Source organism: Microchirus variegatus (genome assembly GCF_963457635.1).
Source record: "Microchirus variegatus genome assembly, chromosome: 1".
NCBI classification, from domain to species: Eukaryota; Metazoa; Chordata; class Actinopteri; order Pleuronectiformes; family Soleidae; genus Microchirus; species Microchirus variegatus.
The window spans coordinates 29,645,129-29,666,695 of NC_139802.1; the positions used below are offsets into that span (position 1 = coordinate 29,645,129).

Here is a 21,567-nt window from a genome sequence, read left to right on the forward strand (position 1 = left end):
ACAATAGGTCCAGCCATACAGCAGGGAGGAAGCCTCTTGTGTAACGTGATGCAACATACTCAAACATTTCATACTACAACTTCCTTCCATTTCTGAATACAGATAATACTGCACCCGCTGTTTCTGATGAGTTGCTGTATTCAATATAACCTTGCACCTTGTTTGCTGTTATTATCCTGCCTTTGTTCTTTGTGAACAGAATCAAATGCAACAATAGCGTGCATTTGTATCCCCCCCATTTGAAGACAGGCTCTGTCAAGCAAAACTATCAGACTGACTCACTTTTCATTGGCATTTTTTTTTTGCGTTTTCAATCATATTGCAAACTATTTGCAGCCGCCTTGCTTTACTACCACAATGCTGTGGTCGCCTCAGTCTGTCTCGACATTAAACAAATCACTTCCTGTGTGCAGCATTGGAATGACAAAAAAAAATCAAACACTATCTGTGCTTCATAGTAGTCGTGTAGAGCTCAATAGTTGTGTGAACTCCTTTGACAAACTTTGAATGTAATGGGCTTTTCATTTAAAAGTAACGCAGTACAGCTTTAAGTGATGGAGTGACCATAGTCAAAGAAAGCTGCAGACGCTATAAAAGGAACAATGCAGGAAGAAGTAATAAACTCTTGCCCTTCTTTAATGCTTCCATTTCTGTTAAGACCTTAAGAGCCCATTGGCTGATTAAAAACATAATTTCAAACTGCCAAGAGTGTGCATGCACACACTCACAGACACACACTACAGTACAGCCTTCATCAGTGGAATACTTCATGCACCCATTAATTTGGGACATAGTGCAGGGTCATAATGGTGATAAAAGTCAGTGCTGAGAGTTTGGGTGGAAGGGATGTATGGTATACACACACACTTATAATACCCATTTAGAAATGCACAATTCAGTGGAGTATTTTTTTCCCTAGCTAAATCATCCTGAAATTTAAAATTTGAGGAAAAAAATCTCAAACAACACACTGCCATCTGAGCTACATTTATTGACTGATTTAAGGTGCTTTCATTTTGCGCCTCTGCGAATGATTTTCCATGCTGGCACGAGAAAAGAAAAATCCCCTTGTCAGAAACCGTCAGCACTCTGCAGTCCCACGGGCCGCCAATGCTGGGCGAATGCACACACTTCTTGGCTATGATTCACATCGCCTGCTACATGTATGACACATCCACAGCCACTCTATGTTCCAGAGCTCTTCATCTACCAAATGGTGCCTTCTGTTCTGATTCTGAGCTTCAAGAAAGCATTCAGCAAAAGTTTTAATTTTCTATTTCTTTGTAAATGGGAAAAGTGGCCGGACATGTTGCTAAACCTATGTGAAAATCAGTAAAAAATATATTAACTGACATTAAGAAACCAACAATAACAGCAAAAAATACAATGTTATGTAAATGAAACGTATCCAAATATTTCCCCCTGAATAAATGTTAAAATAAAGGTTTTGTGCCACCTCTCCAGAGAATTCTGCTTGTCTCAGTAAACGAACGCTGAATTCCTCAATGGTGATGCCCACTGCACACTGAAAATGGAGGCACGGTGCATCCGCTGCATTTTTATCAGCCTACTTTGCATATTGGATTTAAGTGGGTCAAGTGAACGGCAAGTTAACAAAACAACAAGCGATTCAAGAACCAAGCAGCAGCAGTAGTTAAAAAAGACATATTTTTCTTCGGGTTGTAAAACAAAGAAATAGATCTGATAAAGGTTCACACGTACAAAAACAAACAAAATGGTTGTGACAACAAGCTCTCTCATAAAAATCAATATTAATGTTTATATTATTTTTCAAGTCTGCTCCAATGATGTTTATATAAATGACGAACTTAATACTTGCCAGGCGACAACATGATTACTGTTATGGTATAATTGCACAGGGACAGCGTCTGATAATGCTCATTGATTGCAACCAATTGATTCCAATCCTCACTGACTCTAGTTCCCCCATAGACTGAGGCATATATAGTGTATCTTAATCCGGCTTGATTGAGTCCACAAAATGGCCAATTCCCATCAGCCAGTGCATTGTTATTTCATAACAAAATTAAATAACTTTTTCACCCTGAAACACTTCAGTTTTCTCCAAATGCTTCTGCTTCACCACGGACAGCCTTGTTTTCCTCATGACATTATATGAACCTGACATCATGTTTATTTGATGACAACAACATAGTTTGGTCAATATAGTGCAATAAGTGCAAAGCAATCAAAACAAATAAAGTAGATAGAGGGGATAGAGAATCCGCGAATGCTTGTATAAAAATAGGTGTTACATTGAATAAAATATCAGTATTACACAACATAATTAATACTTCAAATATTGTTTATGAATTTTGTTGATAACATAGTGATTCTACATATTAAGAATGAATACCCATATTCATTTTTAATATAATAATCTCCTTTATGAGAGCTCATTGAAGGCCAACTCGCCTTTCATTTCCAAAAAAGTGCAGAAAGCATACAAAGACACTTTTTTTTTCTGTTTTTTTTCCATCTTCTTCAAATGATGCAGTCTGTTTTGAACATTGGGGGGTGTGCCACTTTCAAAAAAAGCCACTTTTACAATGCAGAGCTACAGTAAATGAAACTACAAACAGAAGCCTTTCCAGAAGATCATGGAGTATGATGACACAGGTAATATTGATGAAGAATCAAAAGTTTTGAAAAGACATGGCAGATTATATCAATAAATACGTACTTACAGACTACAGCAGAAAATAGTCCCTACACAGTTTTGATGATCTGCTGTACAGTGTTTTTGTCCAGGAGTTGATTTTATAAACATTTCTGTTCTGATTCACAATATACCTTATGCATGGTTATATTCCTGAAAATGAAGTTGGGGTAAGATTTTACCTGTACACTTACATTTTGTGTTGTTATTTGATCTTCACCATAGAAAAATAGATTTTGCATGATCAGTTAAGTAGAGCAGTGTTCTTCATCCACGTTTCAGAAAGCTGTATCCATTTCCTGTAATGTCATGTTTCAGAAATAAGAATAACATTGTTCGGCACACCCCTCTTTTTTTTCCTCTTTTTACTCGGTTTCCTTTCCCTTGTTTGTGTTGTGCCAAGGCACCTCATAAAGTGAGCCACCGTTTCAAGGAGGGTCGAGAGAGAATTATGCGTCATGACTTTAATGACTGTTGCTCAGAATTGGCTAAAGGTGGTCTGTTTCTCAAGAACTTCGAGGTAATCAGGCTCAGACTGCAGTTTAGCTTTAAGCTCCAAATACTCATTTCTGTTAGGCTCAACATAAACAGTACTGGGTGCTGTGCCGTAGAGCACCGTTTCTCTTATCCTCTCCGGGTGTAAGAACTGACGTCTGACATCAAAATTTGGGTTGTATGTGTACGACACAGGCCCTGTGTACTTGTACTCTAAATTGGTTCCGGCTGGGATGGAGGGGATGGACTGATGGGGGGACTGCTTATCCGGCTCCAGGATGCCTCTGAAGAAATGGTCCGCGTCCTGGACAGGTGAGGGATTTTCACGTGGCTCAATGGTGCTCACGCTGTATGCCGGGCTCCTGCTGTCCCTCTCTTCATCTGGGGTACTCCTGTATGTGACCTTGAGCTCATGGAGGTCATGATAATCCTCCACCGTGTTTCCTTCCCGTGATCTGTAAATGGGGTTTTTGCACATGTGGCCCATGGGATGGGGAATGTACTCATACACGTGGCCGGCTGGTGCCTTAACTTTGGGGCCAGAGCGGTTGCTGTAGAGGCTGTACTGCAAGTTAAAAGAGCTGACATCTGAATTGTTGGTGCTTGTGCGATCACTCTGTGACTTTTTGCGCTTTTTCATCACTACGACAAAAAGTCCCGCAGCCACAAAGACAGACATGATGAAAACAAGCAGGAGGCTGAGGATGAGGACAGAGAGCGGAACAGTGCTGCTTGGGGTGTTGAACTTCTGTGGAGCGGTGGTGGTGGCAGCGACTCGCTCATCCATGGGCTCATCTGTGGGGGAAGTTGGTGAGACAGATGCGTCAGAGTAGTCCGGGCAGAGCTGCTCTGACTCAATTGAGCGCAGTTCCATTCCAGTGTGGCGTTTGGGTGTCTCGCACACAACTTCGTTCACCACAGTGCCGGCACTGAGCTTCTCCAGCCATATCTTCATCCCCACTATGTCACAAGAGCAGTCCCAGGGGTTTTCAAAGAGATCTATCTGCAACAGCTGCTTAAGTTGATCTAACACCCCACTCACAGGAAGGTTATGGAAATGGTTGTTGCGCAGGTTAAGCCGAGACAGGGAGAGGCTGGAAAAGATGCCCACAGGTAAGGTTTTCAGGAGGTTATTGTTGAGGAAAAGCAGCTGGAGATTAGGGAGGTAGCGAAAAGCGCCCTCATCAACCTCCTTGATTTTGTTGTATTCTAAATACAGATACTGCAAGTTCTGCAGACCAAAAAACATTTCTCCTGTAAGCCTGTCCATGAGATTACCATTCAAATACAGCCTACGCAGATTGGTTAAATCCCCAAAAGCCCGGTCGTGGATCAGTGTTATCCGATTGTTTCCCAGGTGAAGCAAATCAAGCCCAGTGGCATCAACAAAATCTGATCTGCGTACCACAGGGATATAATTTCCAGTAAGATACATTTTTTTAGGATTGTATGGCTTCGGTTTTAGATCAGAAATGCTTTCAATCTTTCTCTCTTGGCAGTTGACATTTAGCCCGATTTCAGATATCTGCAGGTTGCATGTGCAGGTAGTGGGGCAGTCCAAAGGCACAGGAGATTTTGTTTGAAAAGCAATAATGGGGCCATAGTTGTAAGGGTTACCACCTGGTATTCTGGAGGTGGGTTTTAATCTAGTTCTGTTAAATTGCCGTGTACCCTTGGTAGGCCTAGAAGAGGACCTGAAAACAGCAGAGGAGGTGGCAGAGGATGTGACAGCAGGTGCAGGTGTTGTCTGGAAATATCCACTGGTGCTGCTCGGGGGTGCAGGCCTAACTGTATCTTCTAAGGGCCTTCTTGGGCAGAGTTCCTGCTTAGAAACCTCATCCAGGTCTCGACCATGGAGCCGGAATGGTGTCTCGCACACCACCTCCCCCACAAGAGCTGTATATGCTATACTCTCCAGCCAGGCCTTTAGAGCGATGAGCTCACATGAGCAATTCCATGGATTCTCCTCCAGCTGTAATTCCACAACTTTGTCCATGTGCTCCAGGAGGCCAATGTAGGGGAACATTTTTAACCGGTTCCCCCTCAGGTCCAAGTGCGTAAGGGGAACATTCCGAAAGATGTTTGGAGGCAGGGCTGAGAGCAGGTTGTCATTCAAAATCATCACTGTCAGTTGGTGCAGTTTGCTCAAGGCATTGGATTCTATATTGGTGATGTAATTATAATCAATCTGTAGATATTCCAAACTCTCCAGTCCTGCAAAAGTGTCATCCCTAAGGACCTCAATCTTGTTGTTATTCAGGTGCAATCGTTTTAATCCCTGGAGACCATTGAAGGCACCTGTCTCTATTTCAGAGATGTCATTGTTCCCCAGGTGCAGAATGGTCACCCCAGTGTAATTGATGAAATCATTTACTGACAGCTTCTTCAGGAGGTTCCCCGTCAGCAGAAGGTGGTACACGGAGAAATGGACAGGGCTGACCTCAGTGAGTCTGATGATGCCCCGGTTTTCGCAGCTCACCGTCAGGATCCCTTCCTTCTCCTCACACGTGCACAGATTGCGACAGATTTCCCCATAATTGTCATACATCTCAACCAGCCTCAGAGATGATGCAATCAGAAGGATTATGTTTGGGATCCAGATATGCATTTTTCCTGGGAGAGGATGCCCCAGCTCAGTCAAGTGTGGTACCAATGTGAGGAGTCATCTAAGGAAGAAAAGAAAAGGACGAGTTCTGATTTACAAACAGCATCAAAATTACATATGCGAAAAAATGTGCTGTTTTTATAACATATGGTAAGAGACCCCTATACAAGCTAATAACACACACACACAACACACACAAACAGACCTGATAAAATTTGATTTGTTTATTATGCAGATGCTTTTTTGGCTCCATTTTGGATTTGAGAGGTTTTTTTTGTTTTGTTTTTTTATACAAAAAAAACAAGTGACCCAGCCAGATTAATGTTTTATAATTGCACGTTTTATTTTTAATGTATGTAGGACACAACTTCCCGCGGTGGATGTGGCCATTGCGCATTTTTGATAGCTCGCCTGAATTCCAATCCATCTTGGGAGGGAAAAAAAAGGCTTCTCTATGCAACTGCCGTGTGCAGACTGATAAATCTGCTAATTTACTAAGTCACACAAAAAGCCTCAAACCACATCGCTTTGTGTCATGGATGATGAAATACCCCCCCCCCCCCCCCGCCCCCGTTAGTCGTCAAATATGTGCCCCAAACTAACAGTACAATTATGAAAATGAACTCATATCTCCTTCCAACTAAGATTTTTCACTCACTCCGCATAGCCAGTATAGGAGAAACCGTCGGCTTCCTTCTTTCCGCCTCGTGCAAAGAACATGAGGACTATATTCACTTGCTTTAATTAAAACCATCCATATGTTTTGCTGTATAAATACAAGAGCCATATACGACTCTGCTGCGAGAATTAGCCAAAGTTCATCTTACAAATCCGGCCTGCGATAGAAAATATGAATTTCAGCCTACGAGGCGACAGTAGCAGCCCTTCTTCTGCCCACGGGTGGTGAAAAAAAAAAAGACAGAAAATAAACGCGAGGAGTTGATCAAAGCAAATAAACAAGTGTGCGTGATCTCAGAGGATCTCTAATTAAAAATACATTTTGACAGGGAGTAAATACTTCTATAATCAAGTATTCTGTGTGGCATCTGCTTTATATAAAAGGCTACAGATTTCCCCCATCCTCTCATCCTCTCTCGCGTGTGTGTGTGTGTGTCTGTGTGAGCGCGCGTGCACACACACGTGCACGCAAACACACACGTTTGGTCGGTGTGCGCTCCTTAAAAGGGAACACAGAATCCTACACGCACCAAATATCCTACAGTGTGCACATTTTGACATAAAGGAAGACTTAGAAGTAGATTTTATCTCATTCCTCTAAAAAAAAAAAAAACATGATTTATCATCGAAACCGTAAGAAAAGCCAATTTGCCGTGGATACAATACAGATCGACTTGAAAGCCAGTGCGTGCAGCCAACATATTCCTGCGCAGTTGCAGTAAAGACTATGATTTGAAGCAAATGAATGAAACTGATGATATATGTATAGCATATAAATGCGGGCTGTGTAGGCTTGCTTTTTTTTGTGCCACAGCAGCCGCAGCATCTCAAATCTGATCAACTTTGGCAGTGCAAGTGGGGAGAAGCAGTGATTTCAGCACCATGGACAGATCCCCCAAAATGATCGCGAGGCGACGAGCAATTCTTACCGTGCAGATCCCGGTGTAAGCCAAAGCATCCCGAAAAACACGACTGTGCCCTTTTCTCTTTTCTCCAGCCTCAGTGACAAACATGGATTTTCCAACACCCACCCGTCCTCCTTCCTTCCTTCCTTCAGTCGGCTGTTAAAATAACACTCAGAAAAAAATACTCAGGAAAAGAAAGGAATCCTTAAAGTCAAGTCTCCTCAGTGTTCCATAAAGCAGTCATCGATGACACAGTCTCATTCACGCCGACAACGCGGCAGCGAGCGCGGCACAGCGGACTTCTGATGTTTTCTTCCAGAAATCGGCAGTGTCATCTCGGAAAAATAGCCAGAACCAAAGTTCGAACATGGTCAAGAAGAAAAGAGGAACGAACGAAGACGCGGTGTAATCCCACACATCAGACGAGACTTGCCGCATGCATTTTAACTGTGACTTTCATCCATGCATGCGCACTGGCTCCGCGGAGGAAAAGAGAGGAGAGGAGGCACGAATCCCCCCTCGTCTGCTGCCAATGGTGCGGCTGGTACCAGTTTATGTATAGATCTGCCCAAGGTCTCTTTATTTCAGTGGCAAGACATTTCACATCGACCGGAGATGAGTGGATGTGTTTCCTTCCAGCAGTCAGTGTTCGTCCTGGACGCAGGAATCCGATCAGCTTCCTCCAGACAGTCCTGCATAGGTCATTAGATATCCTAAAGCTTAATATCCTCCACCAACGTTTCAACTAGTGCAACTTGATCTCTGCTGGTGCAAACCAGCGCATTCCCTACAGCGATCGGCGTGTTATTATGACACAATTACCATAGCATGGCAGCAGAAATCACTAAGAGGAAAAAAAAACCCACATAATTCCCCAATCTCATGACTTGACTCTGCGCGGAAATGAAAAGCAATTTCATGCGTGCAATAGTCTTTAAAGGGGGGTATGATAATGTGGAGGCGGTGAGGAAGAGTGGAGGAAGGAAGGAAGGAAGGAAGGAGGGGGGTGATGGGTATGAGGGGAAGGAGGGAAGAGAAGAGAAAGGCTGGGAGTCGACCCGTAGAGGGCAGCACAATGATGAGAAAGGCATCTCCACTATGTGCGTCAGAGTATTTAAATTCAGCTGCAAAAGCAACATCTGATTTGTCACTCATGTACGCTGTTTTTGTTTTCCACCTTATTTGCATCCTTCTGAAATTCACAACTAGACATGTCAGGGTTTTGTTTTATTATTATTATTATTATTATTATGCCACAATAAAGCCAGTCCTACTAAATTAGAATTGTATGAAAATCAGAGCTACTGGTATGCAGAGATATAGTAGAGAAATATATAGATACACACACAGTACTAATCCAAATGGGAAATTCAATTCCCCTCTGTACAGTAAACAGAAGTAAAAGAGCACAGTAAATGACAAAAAAGGGGTATAATTTCAAATGTATCCCCCCACCTTTAATACATACATTCCTTGTGTATTGTGGTGCTGTTAATGTTCTACTCCACTACATCACTGTCCTCTCCCTCCAAGAAGGGAGTTGTACAGTCTGATGGCTCGTGGGACAAGGGATTTTGTGTCTGTCAGTAAGAGCCTGGATTCATCACGACTCTCTTCATTATCCAGTCTGCAAAGCTTCCCTCAGACAGCCTTCAAATGATGAGACACTGCTGGAATACTTTTCTTATTAGCAGCAGCACATTGTTCACATCCCTTCTCTCTCAGTGTGATGATGACAGTCAGCTTGCTTTAAAAGACAAAATTCATCATATCTTTGACTCTTTTTTTGTTTGTTTGTTTATTCAAACTTGATAAAATGAGAAAAAAAAATAACGAAATCGAAATAACAGCAACATGTATTGAAATAAACTAAATTCAGCATTCAGAAGGGCACAGGGTGAAGTAAAGGACTTTACTAGTTCTACTTCCTTTTCATGTCTTTCTTTATTTTAACTCTGATAGCTAAATCAAACTTCAGTCTTTTCATTAAATACATTATCTATAGGCTACAACAAAGTGTGGATTTTACATGTTCCCCCTGTGTGTCCATGGGTTTTCTCATGGTTCTCCAGGTTTCCTCCCACATGCATAAATTCATTGGACACTCTGAATTTACTATATATAGTTTTGATGGTTGTTCATCTCGGTTTCTTTGCCCTGTTATGGACTGGTGACCTGCCCAGTGTTATGATACAATAAGATCTTGCTAATGGGCTTTTTGAACAATAATGCTATGATTTCCCCACCCCTCATTTGGAACAATCACTGGGAACTGCTGATTTTGACCTCTGTGCATGATTTTAATTGTTTAATCAACCATATTTAAACTTTAGTGCTTTTAATTTGATGTAGACTGGGGTTTTATGTCCACCTCTGTCTCCTAAAGATGGCCTTCAGTCTATTTTCAGCATTCGCCTATTGGGTATTAAAGTTGCATGAGAGAAATAAGGTCAAGAAAAACATTCATTTGTACTCGTTAATGCTTTATGCGGACTTCAAAGTGCATGGATTATCGACCAAGAGGATACAAATTTATAAGAGATCTGCAGTGAAAGAATTGCATTTACTGTGGGATTACATTTAATCCAGTTTTGCACTGCTTTAACCCACTAATGCTGTAATGTTGCTGTTCAACTCTGTATTCTACCAAACCATGGCTTGTCTACCCTTTGTTGAAAGAGCAAATCAAGTCAAAGCCACAGCTGCCCTCTTACACTCTTGCTGTGGGACAAGCAAACTTTAGAGGCACTTTGCTAAAGCCTGAGCAGAAAATCAAATTAAATGTAGCATATGGTGGACTGCCATGTCCAAAGAGATTTCCTGCTTTGTGTAGTAATAAGTCAAATCTTAGGCCGTCTTTAGTATGCAGGGAACAGCAATAAGCAGATGTGGCATCCACGCTGCCTTTCTGAAATTAGCCGTGCACTTGCATTGAAATATCTTAAAGTCTTTTGCGCTGTAATAGTATTAACCACGGGTTATATTGGGGGAGGTCAAATCTGCAGCTCCACACTGGAGTGTTTGTTCCCTCTCTCTTGTAAAATGAAAGTGTTGCTGGTTCCCTGAAAAGCATTTTAAATGTGTGCAAGTTAAACCTTCATAAGTTGTCCAGCAAATGCCTGGCAGGAGCAACGAATACAATGATATGGGCAACTGAGGCATTCTGCTTAATGTTAAATGCAATTAATGAATTGTTAAAATTGTTATTGTAAGAGTCTATTACTGAAGCAGTAATGTAACTCAAATCTCTGATTTCTAACAGAATTAGAAAGCACAATTAAATTGAGAATCTGGTACGAGATCTGGTCCTGAAAGAGCAGGATCTCATCCCATCCACCCCCTTACATCTACCGTCAGGCCTCCATTATAAAGTCCCCCTATAGCCAGTGAAAAACACCTACAAGACCTCATTCATTCATTCATTGGAAGCTATTATCAAAGATTAGCTGCATTAGCTAAACATTCTGTTATATTCACTGGAAGATATGTTTAATTAAACGCAAAGGAAACTGGAGAGTCTGACTTAACCCAATGATTTTTAACAGTTCTTATTTTATCTGTTTTTAAAAAACTTGTCTTGAAATACATTTTTACACCTTGGCTTTTAATTCGAAACAATAGTCTCTGTTGTTCTTTTCCCGGTTTTAAAATACGTCAAACACATTACACTGTCAGTTGAAATCCAAATTTTTACACGTTCAGGTTGAACTTTAGTCTTAGTTGTACGTTTGCTGGCATATTGGCATGGTTTGATCCTGTTGGTATGGTAACCTCTGATGTTAGTTGGCCATACAGGCATGATACTGATACAAGATTTACTCTAGCATTCTGACCAAACGCTTCTTTTCAGAAAATACATGTTTAATTAAGTAAAGCATTTGATTTAGAAGAGGTATTTGTGCACTATGGCCTTGAACTTCAACTGTCCAGGTTATTTTATTTGAAAATGTATTATCCACGTTAGACATTGAGACGTCTCCTTTCAGTAAACAGGCTGTGAGCCAGAAGCAGGGGAAATACATTGTGATATCACACATAACCAACACTTGTTTTCTAGAATTAGTTTGACAATGTTATATTTAGAATTAATTGTGCATTTAATTTCACAGTTCTGCTTTGCTCAATCAAGCTTGGAAAATTATAATATATTTATTATTAAGGCCTGAGCTACTTGACCTACTTGATGGTGTGTTTAAATATTACAGTTTGGACCCATCATCATGCAGGTGGTGTATTAAAAAATTGACTTCCTTAATGGAAGGCAAATTCCCTTTCTCAGCAGAGCCTGACATACATTGTGCTATGATTGCCTTGTGAGGTCTCATTTGGTTTGTGTGTCCAGAGGCCAATTGGTGCCGCTCGCAATTTCCGTCATCACCCAGCAGGTCCTGAACGGGTTTACAGGGCCAGGATCTGTTCAAAACACTGATAATATGGAATTAGAAAACAATTTAAGTTTGACAGTAACATCTGACTGGCACATCATCTCTGTTGATAACAAGATGCACTGAAGAATAACTGATTTTCTTTTTTTTTCTTGGGGAGAAATTGCTTTACATAAACAATGTTTAAACCCTGGAAAGCCTCTAATAGAATGAAGGCTAATGACAAAACCGAGGATGAATCGGGTGGGATAGTGAAAGTGTTTCATTGCTCTGTGCTGATGTCACTCCACCCCTTCTGTGCTAGATTGATTCAGTGCCAAATTTAATGTCGCCATAATAAGAGCAAACAATACATACACATAATAGCTGTATTTCATTTTGACAACTGAACTTGGAACAGCAATAATCTGCAATTTGTGCACAGAAAGACTACCAATATTTTTTAGTTTACTCTACTTGATCTTTTAGGCAGTCCTTGAAAACTGTGGGTTTGACAGGAAGTTAGACATTTATAATCATGGCAGTGGAAATAACAGCTCGTCAGAGTAAATTGAAGTGGAACTTAGGAAAAAGAATATATTTTGCTTCTCTGTTATAAACAGATTGGAGCATATTATGATGATGATGTACCAAATTAACAATAGTATGTTTGCTGTCTTTCCCTGTTACTCACCCAGTGAACACTCAAGTATAGCCGGGAAACATTCACCTTGTATTTAGTTCAAACAGTGTCAAATAGTCAAATCCAAATAGATGCAGTAGACCCAGAGATATCATGCTTTTGTTTCCAATACGTACAGTATTCCAATACGTATAGTATAATTATGTACTCTTTAAGGCTATAACGTGGCCTTAATACAGGCAAGTGTTCTTCATTAAGCTATAATTAGACATCTGCTCCTCACAACATCTCACTTGTTTCTCAAACTTATTTTAATGGAAACAGAGCATTAGCTACTATACACTGAATTTGGCAGCAGAATAATGAAAATGAAACATATTTGGTTTGAAGAAAAATGAAGAGGCCGGTGCCAAATCCGATTCTGCAGACGTTAGTTTATCTCAAACACATCCTCTATCAATAATGAAGCAACGGTACAATTTCCAGTCCTCCCTTACTGTTTTTCAGTTGTGAAAAATAACCCTCCACTTGTCTTCATTTAATCCTTTGCATCTGCCTCATCTTGACACTCGATATCCGTGCCGTTTGTTTTTTCTCGGTGCTACCTGTCGATGCCGTGACTTCTAATCAAAAGCACCGGAGCTAAAGTCTGTGCATTCATCACAGCACTGGATGATGAAGAGCGCCAGTGTAAATTCCGAAAAAAAAAAAAGGAAAACAAAAAAAACAGCAGAAGCACAGCTGCTCGGGCTGCCATGATTGATGGTCAGGGCAGGACAAGAGGTTTTGTCGAGAGCCCTTTTCTTTGTTGTTTTTTTCTTGTGCCGGCGTGAGCGTGCTAATTTGAAAATGTTGAATTGGTAACACACAAACTTAACCAGGGGCTTTAATGAAAACGAGCTGCTGACAATGCAATAAGTGCATCCTCACTGTAGCAGCAAGTGGAAGGGATTGACTTATTAGCTTCCTGTGCAGAGGAACGAAAGCAGTGAACCAGAACCAAGTCAGGCCCATTAATTTGACTGCAGTCAGTGAGCATGAAGACTTTTAAGGTTGTGAGTGTGCAGGCAAAAAAAAGTGTGCTTTTGCAAGTTTAACTAAGCAACATGTCAGTTAATCATTGTGCCAAGAGATCAGCCATTAGCAGGATAAATCTATTCCAGTGCTTTTAAGATTGCTTGGCTCATTAATTAAGACAAGACATGATCCATTTGGATGACCATGAATTTGAAAACTTTAAAAACAGTGATTACAGACTGCTAAAGATCACATTTTAGGGGAAACTCATAGAGTTAAAGGCTAAATGTTACTATAATATGAATCAAAACAAAGAGAAGGATATCCCAGTTGGTCGATTTTTATGGATAAATAGAGAGGCAACCAGGAGATAAAACTCTAATATCGGTTGAAAATGGTTTTGGATTGTGGCTTCATAGGGGGTTTCCAAGTCATCAAAACCCCATAATGTCTGGTTGATATAAAACATCACTTCAAGTTGCTATAAAAAAAAAAACCTATGGAACACTGAGCTTTCATTCAAGAAAAATAACAGTAACTAACGTACTTCAAAGGTCTTGCACACCAGAAAGTCTTAAAGATGATATGGATAGCAATAATAACAGCATACTCGAACAAACCATAAACGTTTTGGAGCCAAAGAGAAAACACAGAGAAGTTAGAGCACACCATTTACTGTACAGTAATGTCTAAAATGAGAACTTACTAAACATCAGGGCACGAAGTCAAGGGGTTTATTATTTATCACACAGTTTCCCCAGAAACACTTAGTTAACCTAAGTACACCCTACCAAACTTCTTTTCCTACTGATACAAGCTCTGACTGGGACTATTTTCTGCAAATTATTCAAGACCGAATAAAGTGTGTGTTAAAGGATTTTTGACTGCTCTTTCTTCCATTTTCAAATCAAAAAAAATCACTGCTAGATTTTAATCTTTGAGCGAACAAGCAAGGGGACGAGGGGGGCACGGCTTGCCAAGCCAATTAGGCAGGCAATAATGGATTTGCAAGTCACTGGAGGAACCGTTTGCCTTCTATTTAAATAATTGAGATAATTAAAGTATATACGTTAAATAAAAAAAAAAAAAAAAAAAAAAAAGGATACCAGCATGTACAAATCAATTGAACTAACACGTTTCTTTCATTTGTTTCAAATGAGAAGACGGCTCAAGCAGGAGAGAGGTCTTTTGGTTCCCTGCTCAGTTTGCTCCTACATATCAGCACCCTTCCCGATTCAGACATTTGCATTTGACATGCAGACAGACAGGAAACAGGAGGCTCAATTAGCAATGTTTTCATTGTACCAGTATTCAATACAGACTTGTTTTAACCTGCAGAATCCCAGGGCTCCAAAAGGATGCTTTTGCTTTGATGATTTATCTCATTTTGATGATCAAATGCTGCCTGTCACGGACACTACTTTCAGCTCAGATCTCTTGAGCCACACTTAAAAGACGAGTATCTGTGTGTCCATTGTTTTCTTTGTCTTCAACTCAAACCTGTTTTTTTGGGGGGTTTTTTTTCACATACACAGTGAAGCACTAGAAGCTTCACAGCAGCAAGTGAGCATTGGAAGATTGCACTGCAGTTGGGTATGGTCCGACAGTCTGGGCACTGGATCAGTCAGTGGATTTGGGGGTTGGTGGCTAAAGCTGTCCCCTAGGTGCACTGACAGAGCAACTTGCTTCAAACTGGAACCAAGCTCGAGTGTGTGTGTGTGTGTGTGTGTGTGTGTGTCTGTTTGTGTCTGCCTCTCTTTATATCTGAATCAGGATTTGTCTAGCCTCTGGTGGAATCCCTGATGGCCTAGATGGAGAGCCCAAACAAGCTGGAGATGCCTATGGCCTAGAAAAAAAAAATAATGATTGCACAGTCAGTACTAAAGTAATGAGAATGCATGAAATGGCATTGTATTACAACTATTCTTTAAACTATTTAAAACCAAAATATCTGTTGGAGCTGCCTTACTGGCCTCATCAAGAAATAGTTTCAGTCACATAAAACGTTAAGCTCCTGTGCATAACTTTTAAGTATGAACAAATGCCGTTACATTGGAATCATTCTCAAATTAGTTCACACGTTAAGCCTATCAATTCCATAACTCTCTCTGTATTTCTGTGTAGTTGTTTGGATCTTTTATTGCCTGGCAACGTGTCCATGCTGCACACAATACGTGATTTCCTTTATGGGAACACAGTCGAGGCAACACCAACATTGAGCAAGTGAAGTGAGATTGCAGCAAAAAGGTTGTAGAAGAACACACATGGCGCTTTTCCACTATACGACTTTACACAGTTTGGGTACCAGGCAGTTCGTTTTTTCCATTAGTATAGTACCACCTCAATATGGGGGCGTGGTCATTATAGCATGGCTGCATGAAACTGCTGTGATGTGATTTTATGTGCAACACACACAAACTTAACTTATATACTAAACTTATTAGCAACTGCAAGTAAAAGATTTTATTCAACAGACTTGGTTTTGATGGAAGATTATCAAAGGAGAAATGGTACTCTATGGCGTCAGTCATTCCATCTGACTCCTGATTCAGTTGTGGTACCTGCAGCCATTTTCAGAGGTGACCTCAGTCATGCAGCAGGACCACTGCACTGTGATAGCAAAATATTGATGTCAGTGTATCAGTGAGGTTTGCTGAGAGCTCTGGCACTGACGGGATTTCCTGAGCTCAGAATATATTAGTTCTTAAGATAAAATTCACTGTGAACACAAGCTGTCAACAGTCTTTCATGTGACTATAAAAGCATTAAAGTCAGGCTCCTCCCTACAGGTTCAAATATGATAAATCCAGAAGTAACACTAAATAATTATTACTTTAGGAACTGTGCTGTCAGAAAAAGCTACAGTCAAATGCATTAGTCAATGCACAGTAGCTTTTATGTCCATTGAGGATAGTGTCATCTTGGAAACACTATAGACGAAGCAGGTAGCTTTCAGTCCCCGATGACAAGGCACAATCAGGCCAGAGCAGCTGTTTATTCTGGAAGGTACTTGGAGGACGGGAGCTGTCATGGCGTTCCAAGGCCAGTAGCTGGTTTGACTGTTTGCTGTCACACTCACAATGTGTTTTCAGACAAAGAGGCAGAAAAATACAATGACCCCTGGACAGCTGTTTGGCTGCAGAAGGGATGGGGGGGTAGTGTTGATTGCTGGTCGGACATTAAAAAGACCTTCAAGTTAAACGATGAATGTGTGCAACATATCTAAAATATTAAATATTTTAAAAATGTCACATTTGACATTGTGATTTTTCACATGTGCCAATTGAAGACTGCCGAGCCTATTCTGTAGTGTCCAGTTTGAATAATGGCACATTGTAACATCCGGTCTTGTAAAAGCTAGCAGTAAAACCTTACACCTCGTAGCACATTTAAACCTTTGCCCTCTAAAGTGCAAGGCTACCGAGATGAAGCGATTCCTATCTGTTACTTTTCCCATTGATGTGTCTCAGATCTGACTTTTTTTTCAAGGCTGTGTGGATACATACATCTCATTGTCACAAGAGTATGTTGTACTCACTCAGACATGTATCTGGTCATGATTTGTGAGTGAGAACGATTGTCAGAATCCAAGTGGACATTTTGTGGTGTTTGAGAGCACAATTGTTAGTTATGACATAATGTGAACTGGCAAAATCAGATGTTTGATACATTTGAATTGGATTTAAAACAATATGGCTGCCAAACTGAACATATAGTCTAGCATAGCCCTATTTGTGAGGTAGCTCATGAAACAATGACTTTACCTCTACAATTTGGACAACACACTGTATATCAATGTTTGAATTCTTTATTGATTGACCGACATTCATTGCCTTGTATGGATGTGCTGACAGTCTCTATCACTGCCAGTTTGTCCCCTTCCATTCAAATAAAGAGGGGTTAAAGAGAAAATAAAAAAGATGGGGAGAGAAGGTGTTTTAAGGTAATTACATATTGATCCGAGTCCCTGAAGATCTAAACTGTGACACTATGTTTAGTTTTATCTTAAAAAAGAAACAGGTCTGGATTTTTCCCCTTACCTTTGTTCCTCTTAAATTCTACAGTGGCTGAGAGTGAGGGGAAATTATATTCAGCTAATTACATTTTCATGAAGCTGTCCCTCTTCCCTTGTCTCCCGCTTTCAGGTTTCCAATGTTGTGGACTCACAATTGCTTGATAATTAAATGGTGGAGATCGTTCTGTGTTTGGAAAGTCCTTTATTCATTCTGTGCTTTTTAAATTACCCAGTCAGCCCCCTCTCCATTGGACATGCCTCTGTTTCTCTCTCTCTTTCTAACACTGACAGACACACACTTTTTCTCCATCTTTCAGACTTCAGACATTGTCTATCCAATGATCCATAACAGCCTTCATTGCCACCTCCCCTCACTGATGAATTAAATGTGCCTCAACCTCAGTATAGGAGACAAAATCAAGAAATAACATGTTTTTCAAAGTTCAAGGATGCAGCATATTTGATGAACATCACTGACAAAACAGAACATTGTGAGTATGCCAATAAAGAAAATAATAATAGTAGCACCACCTAAGCACACCGTGCTTATTGTAACCTTTCAGTGCTTTATTCTGGGCACTTGTTTCACAATATCTGGTGCACAGTACACACACATGCCCCATAAATAGGTATGTTGTGTAGTTACGAGAATGGTTGATGCACCGAGGGAGACGAGTCAGAAAGTCTTGAATCCAAATGCAGATGGAGAGGGGAGAGTTGTGAAATCAACCAAGAGCATCCTCACATGGCTCTGCTGGGATTCTTGCTGGCTCAGTGCAGTGTGAATTTCTACAGTGATGGCATCTTAAGATAAATCTTAAATCTTCACATAAATATGACAAAAACAGCAGACTGAGACCTCTCAGATCCTCTCAGTGAGGAAACGTGTACTGATACAGTTAGTGATTAGTCATCAGTGTTGGTTACTGATTACTTAATCAAGACAGTAATCTAGTTACTTATTTCAAAAGTAATTAGTTACTTTAATAAAAACAAAGCCAGTTTCTGCCAGATTGGAAACCACTTTGAAACCACTTTAGAAGAGATCACATGATGCCATTCCTCAGTGTTAACTCTCAGCTATGGTTAAGTTCCATTTCATTAAAATGTACATATATTTCCTTATCTTTTCCATTGCCTTAGTCGAGCCTTAAAGCCAGTCTTCTCATCTCTATTTTACACACTCCATCTCAATCTTTCCCTCTTTTGCAAGCACCCCATCACCTCATTTCATTCTAAAAAAAGAGAGATTGAATGTCTTTATGAAGCTCGGGCTCACAATATTTTTTTCATCGTCCTGCTCATCAACAATTTCACAGAACAGCAGAGACAAAATGAACAATTTAAGTTTAACATGCATATATTGCCATAATGCCACAATGTCATGAAATTTAGATATTTTTCATCACAATTTAAATTTATTACAATCAGACAATACAACATTATTTCCAGGTAAACTTCTCCAAATCAGTAAACAACATTATTAATCGATCAAGTTTTCCTTTAGACTATTGATTACAAATCAGTTCTTTCAGAACACTGTCTTGATCATTTTTATATTTCACTGAATTAAAAGAAAGAAAGCAGAAAGCTTGAGTGTGACAGTTTTTTTATTAGGGCCCGAGCCCAAAACGCGCCAGGGCCAATCGATTGTGTTCAATTGGTAATTTATCTCCAACGTTGCGCTCAATTTTGAGGGGGGTTAACAGGCATAAAAACTCTTTAAATTTGGCATGGAGGTCAGGTACGCAAAAAATGTAATAGTGGCATAGAGCCTCGACCTGTGCCTAGCCCTAGGGCTCTATAGCGCCCCCAGAAGTCGGGCTATGGTGAGACAAAAGTAGTCCGATCAAGACGAAATTTGGTGAGTGTTAGGTTTAGTCTAAATTTTCTTGAGGAATTTTTGGGGAATTTTTGATGGAAGATAAAGTGGTCAAATTTGCTTAACATGCTACATTTCCCATTTATTCGTTTGTGCATCAGTCACAGAAAACTTGGTACTTGTTGCTCTCATGATTCTAAACACATTTCTATGTACTTCCATTAGCTCCGCCCACCCAGAAGTCGGCCAGTCAGGAAAAACGAGTTGCGCGGAGCGAGGGCCCTTTCATGACTGTGTGCAGTCCTACTTATGATTGTTATTTCATGAAGGCTCTGAACTCCCTGTCAGTGAAGCTGGCCTCAAGTTACTTTGCATTCAGACATTCAGTCAAACTTCCCTACAAAAACCAAGTGGAGCCTCCTTTTTTCAGGAATAAAATCAATCAAATGCTATTTTCACTTTCTGAAAATGTTGCACTTTCCACTTTGTATGACGTTTTACTAACCATCCTATACTGACTAAAATGAGTGATGGCAGATGCTCAATTAATTCATCACCTGTGACATGGTTGCTTTAAGTCCCTTCTCTGATACTGGACTACAGCCACCCTTGTGCAACATTTACATCACAATGGTAAAAGCACTGCGAAGACTCCATATTCTTTTCTCCTTCTCATCTGTCATGTACATTATTAACCTCAGTCTTGCAGTAATTGCTAGATCTGATATAGATGTAATGTCTTCCTCTGAGGTGTCAGGATTCTGCAGAGCTACTTTCTGTGCTTTTACAAAAAAAAAGAAAAAAAGAAGAGTAGCACAGGGGTACGTGTCTTTCTTGCAGATGGAGTTATGGCACAACCGAGCAACTGCTCAGAAGTGCCATAGTTTTACCTCTGAGGACAAAGACATAGCCCCAACAGTTGTTTTATATTTTAACACATGTTTTTGCAGGCGTCTGCTGTGTGTTAAAGCTGCAGTGAGGATGAAACGGCACAGCAAGCAACACTTGATCAAGTGATCTCATGTCAGCAGCATGCGTCTTTGCTCTTTTGAAGCATGCAATATATCAATAACACTGAGGCGGAACATTTTGTGAATGCTTCTTAACTTAGAGCTTTAGAGAGAAGTTTTATTTTTTTTTTCTGCTACATACTCAGCATTTGGGAGCCACTTCACAGCTTCATAACAGATGTAGAACTGAAACAGTCAAGTAAGCCCTCTCTGAGCCAGAATGGCCCATTGGGCTAGAGGAGAAAAGCTTTCTAATGCCTCTGTACTAAGAGCGAGTTTGGCATTAAGAGACTGTTGAGAAAAAAAATCTCCCTGAGTAAAAAGATCACGTCCAGATTGTCATAAGCAGAGATCTGAATGTATAGGACCCAATAGCGAGCTCCTCCCCACCAGCTAGTAAAACATGCTGTGGTTTCATTGTATTTGTAATCAGTTCGGCAATATTGATGCTGATCACACATTATCTTTTTTTCTAGGTGTGTTTAAACCCAGCCATAAGAGAAGGAGGCGGTTATAGAGCCACTGACAGATTCACTGACAGCCATGAAAAGATTTGGAGCACATTAGAGCTCATGTGCCATTTCTGAAAGCTGAAGATTGGTGCTAAATTTGGCTTTGCCATGCAGGCAGAGCAGTGCAGAGGGAGCAGATCTATGCTCCGTGTCAGTGAGCTGTTATCTGCCTCACCTCCCTTCCCCTCGTCTTGATGAATGAGAATAAAACTTCTCCGTAATATATTCAATTAGTGAATTATATTACCACTGTGCCATTCTATAGATTAAAAGGTAAGGAGTAAAACAAGATGTGTAGCACCCGAAAATAAATCATGGTGCTCAACATTTTAGGCAAATGCAATTAATCAGAAAAAATATGCTTTGTTCATGTTGCAGTGAAAAAAGGGGGAATGAGTAAGATTTATTGTGAGCAGTTGCTACGTGGTGTTGTGGATTTCTGGAAGAGATTATATTCTGTTAAGGGGTTTGGGTAATTTCATTTTTTAACTCATTATTGCTATTCCCATGTGCATAAGCCTTTTCTGCTGCAACCATGCCTAAATTTCTCTTCACAATGTGTTAGGAAAACTCAGACATTCTGTTAATTTGTCTTGTGGATGTCATGGTCTTATTTTAGACCAACAGAACATGATTTTTTCCATTGTGTTCTTTTTTAATATTCACTGCCATCGTTCTCTAAATGTGTCATTTTCAATGATGTCAAAAGGTTTCTCATCCTTTTATATGAACCCTCACCCCAAACTCCATCCCAAACATTCTACATTAGGCTGCATTATATGTAGGTTACTAAAGTGGCAAATCAGACTGCATGCAGTCAT

At 40.3% G+C, this 21,567-nt stretch overlaps 1 protein-coding gene across 1 annotated transcript; it reads right to left on the reverse strand.

Moving 5' to 3' along the window:
* Positions 1-3,158: 3,158 nt before the first annotated feature.
* On the reverse strand, positions 3,159-5,822 carry slitrk5 (SLIT and NTRK like family member 5; the record flags this gene model as incomplete). Its single annotated transcript, XM_083890225.1, has 1 exon — positions 3,159-5,822. The coding sequence occupies exon 1, from the start codon at positions 5,781-5,783 to the stop codon at positions 3,159-3,161; it is 2,625 nt and encodes an 874-aa protein (XP_083746351.1). The 5' UTR covers positions 5,784-5,822.
* Positions 5,823-21,567: the final 15,745 nt, after the last annotated feature.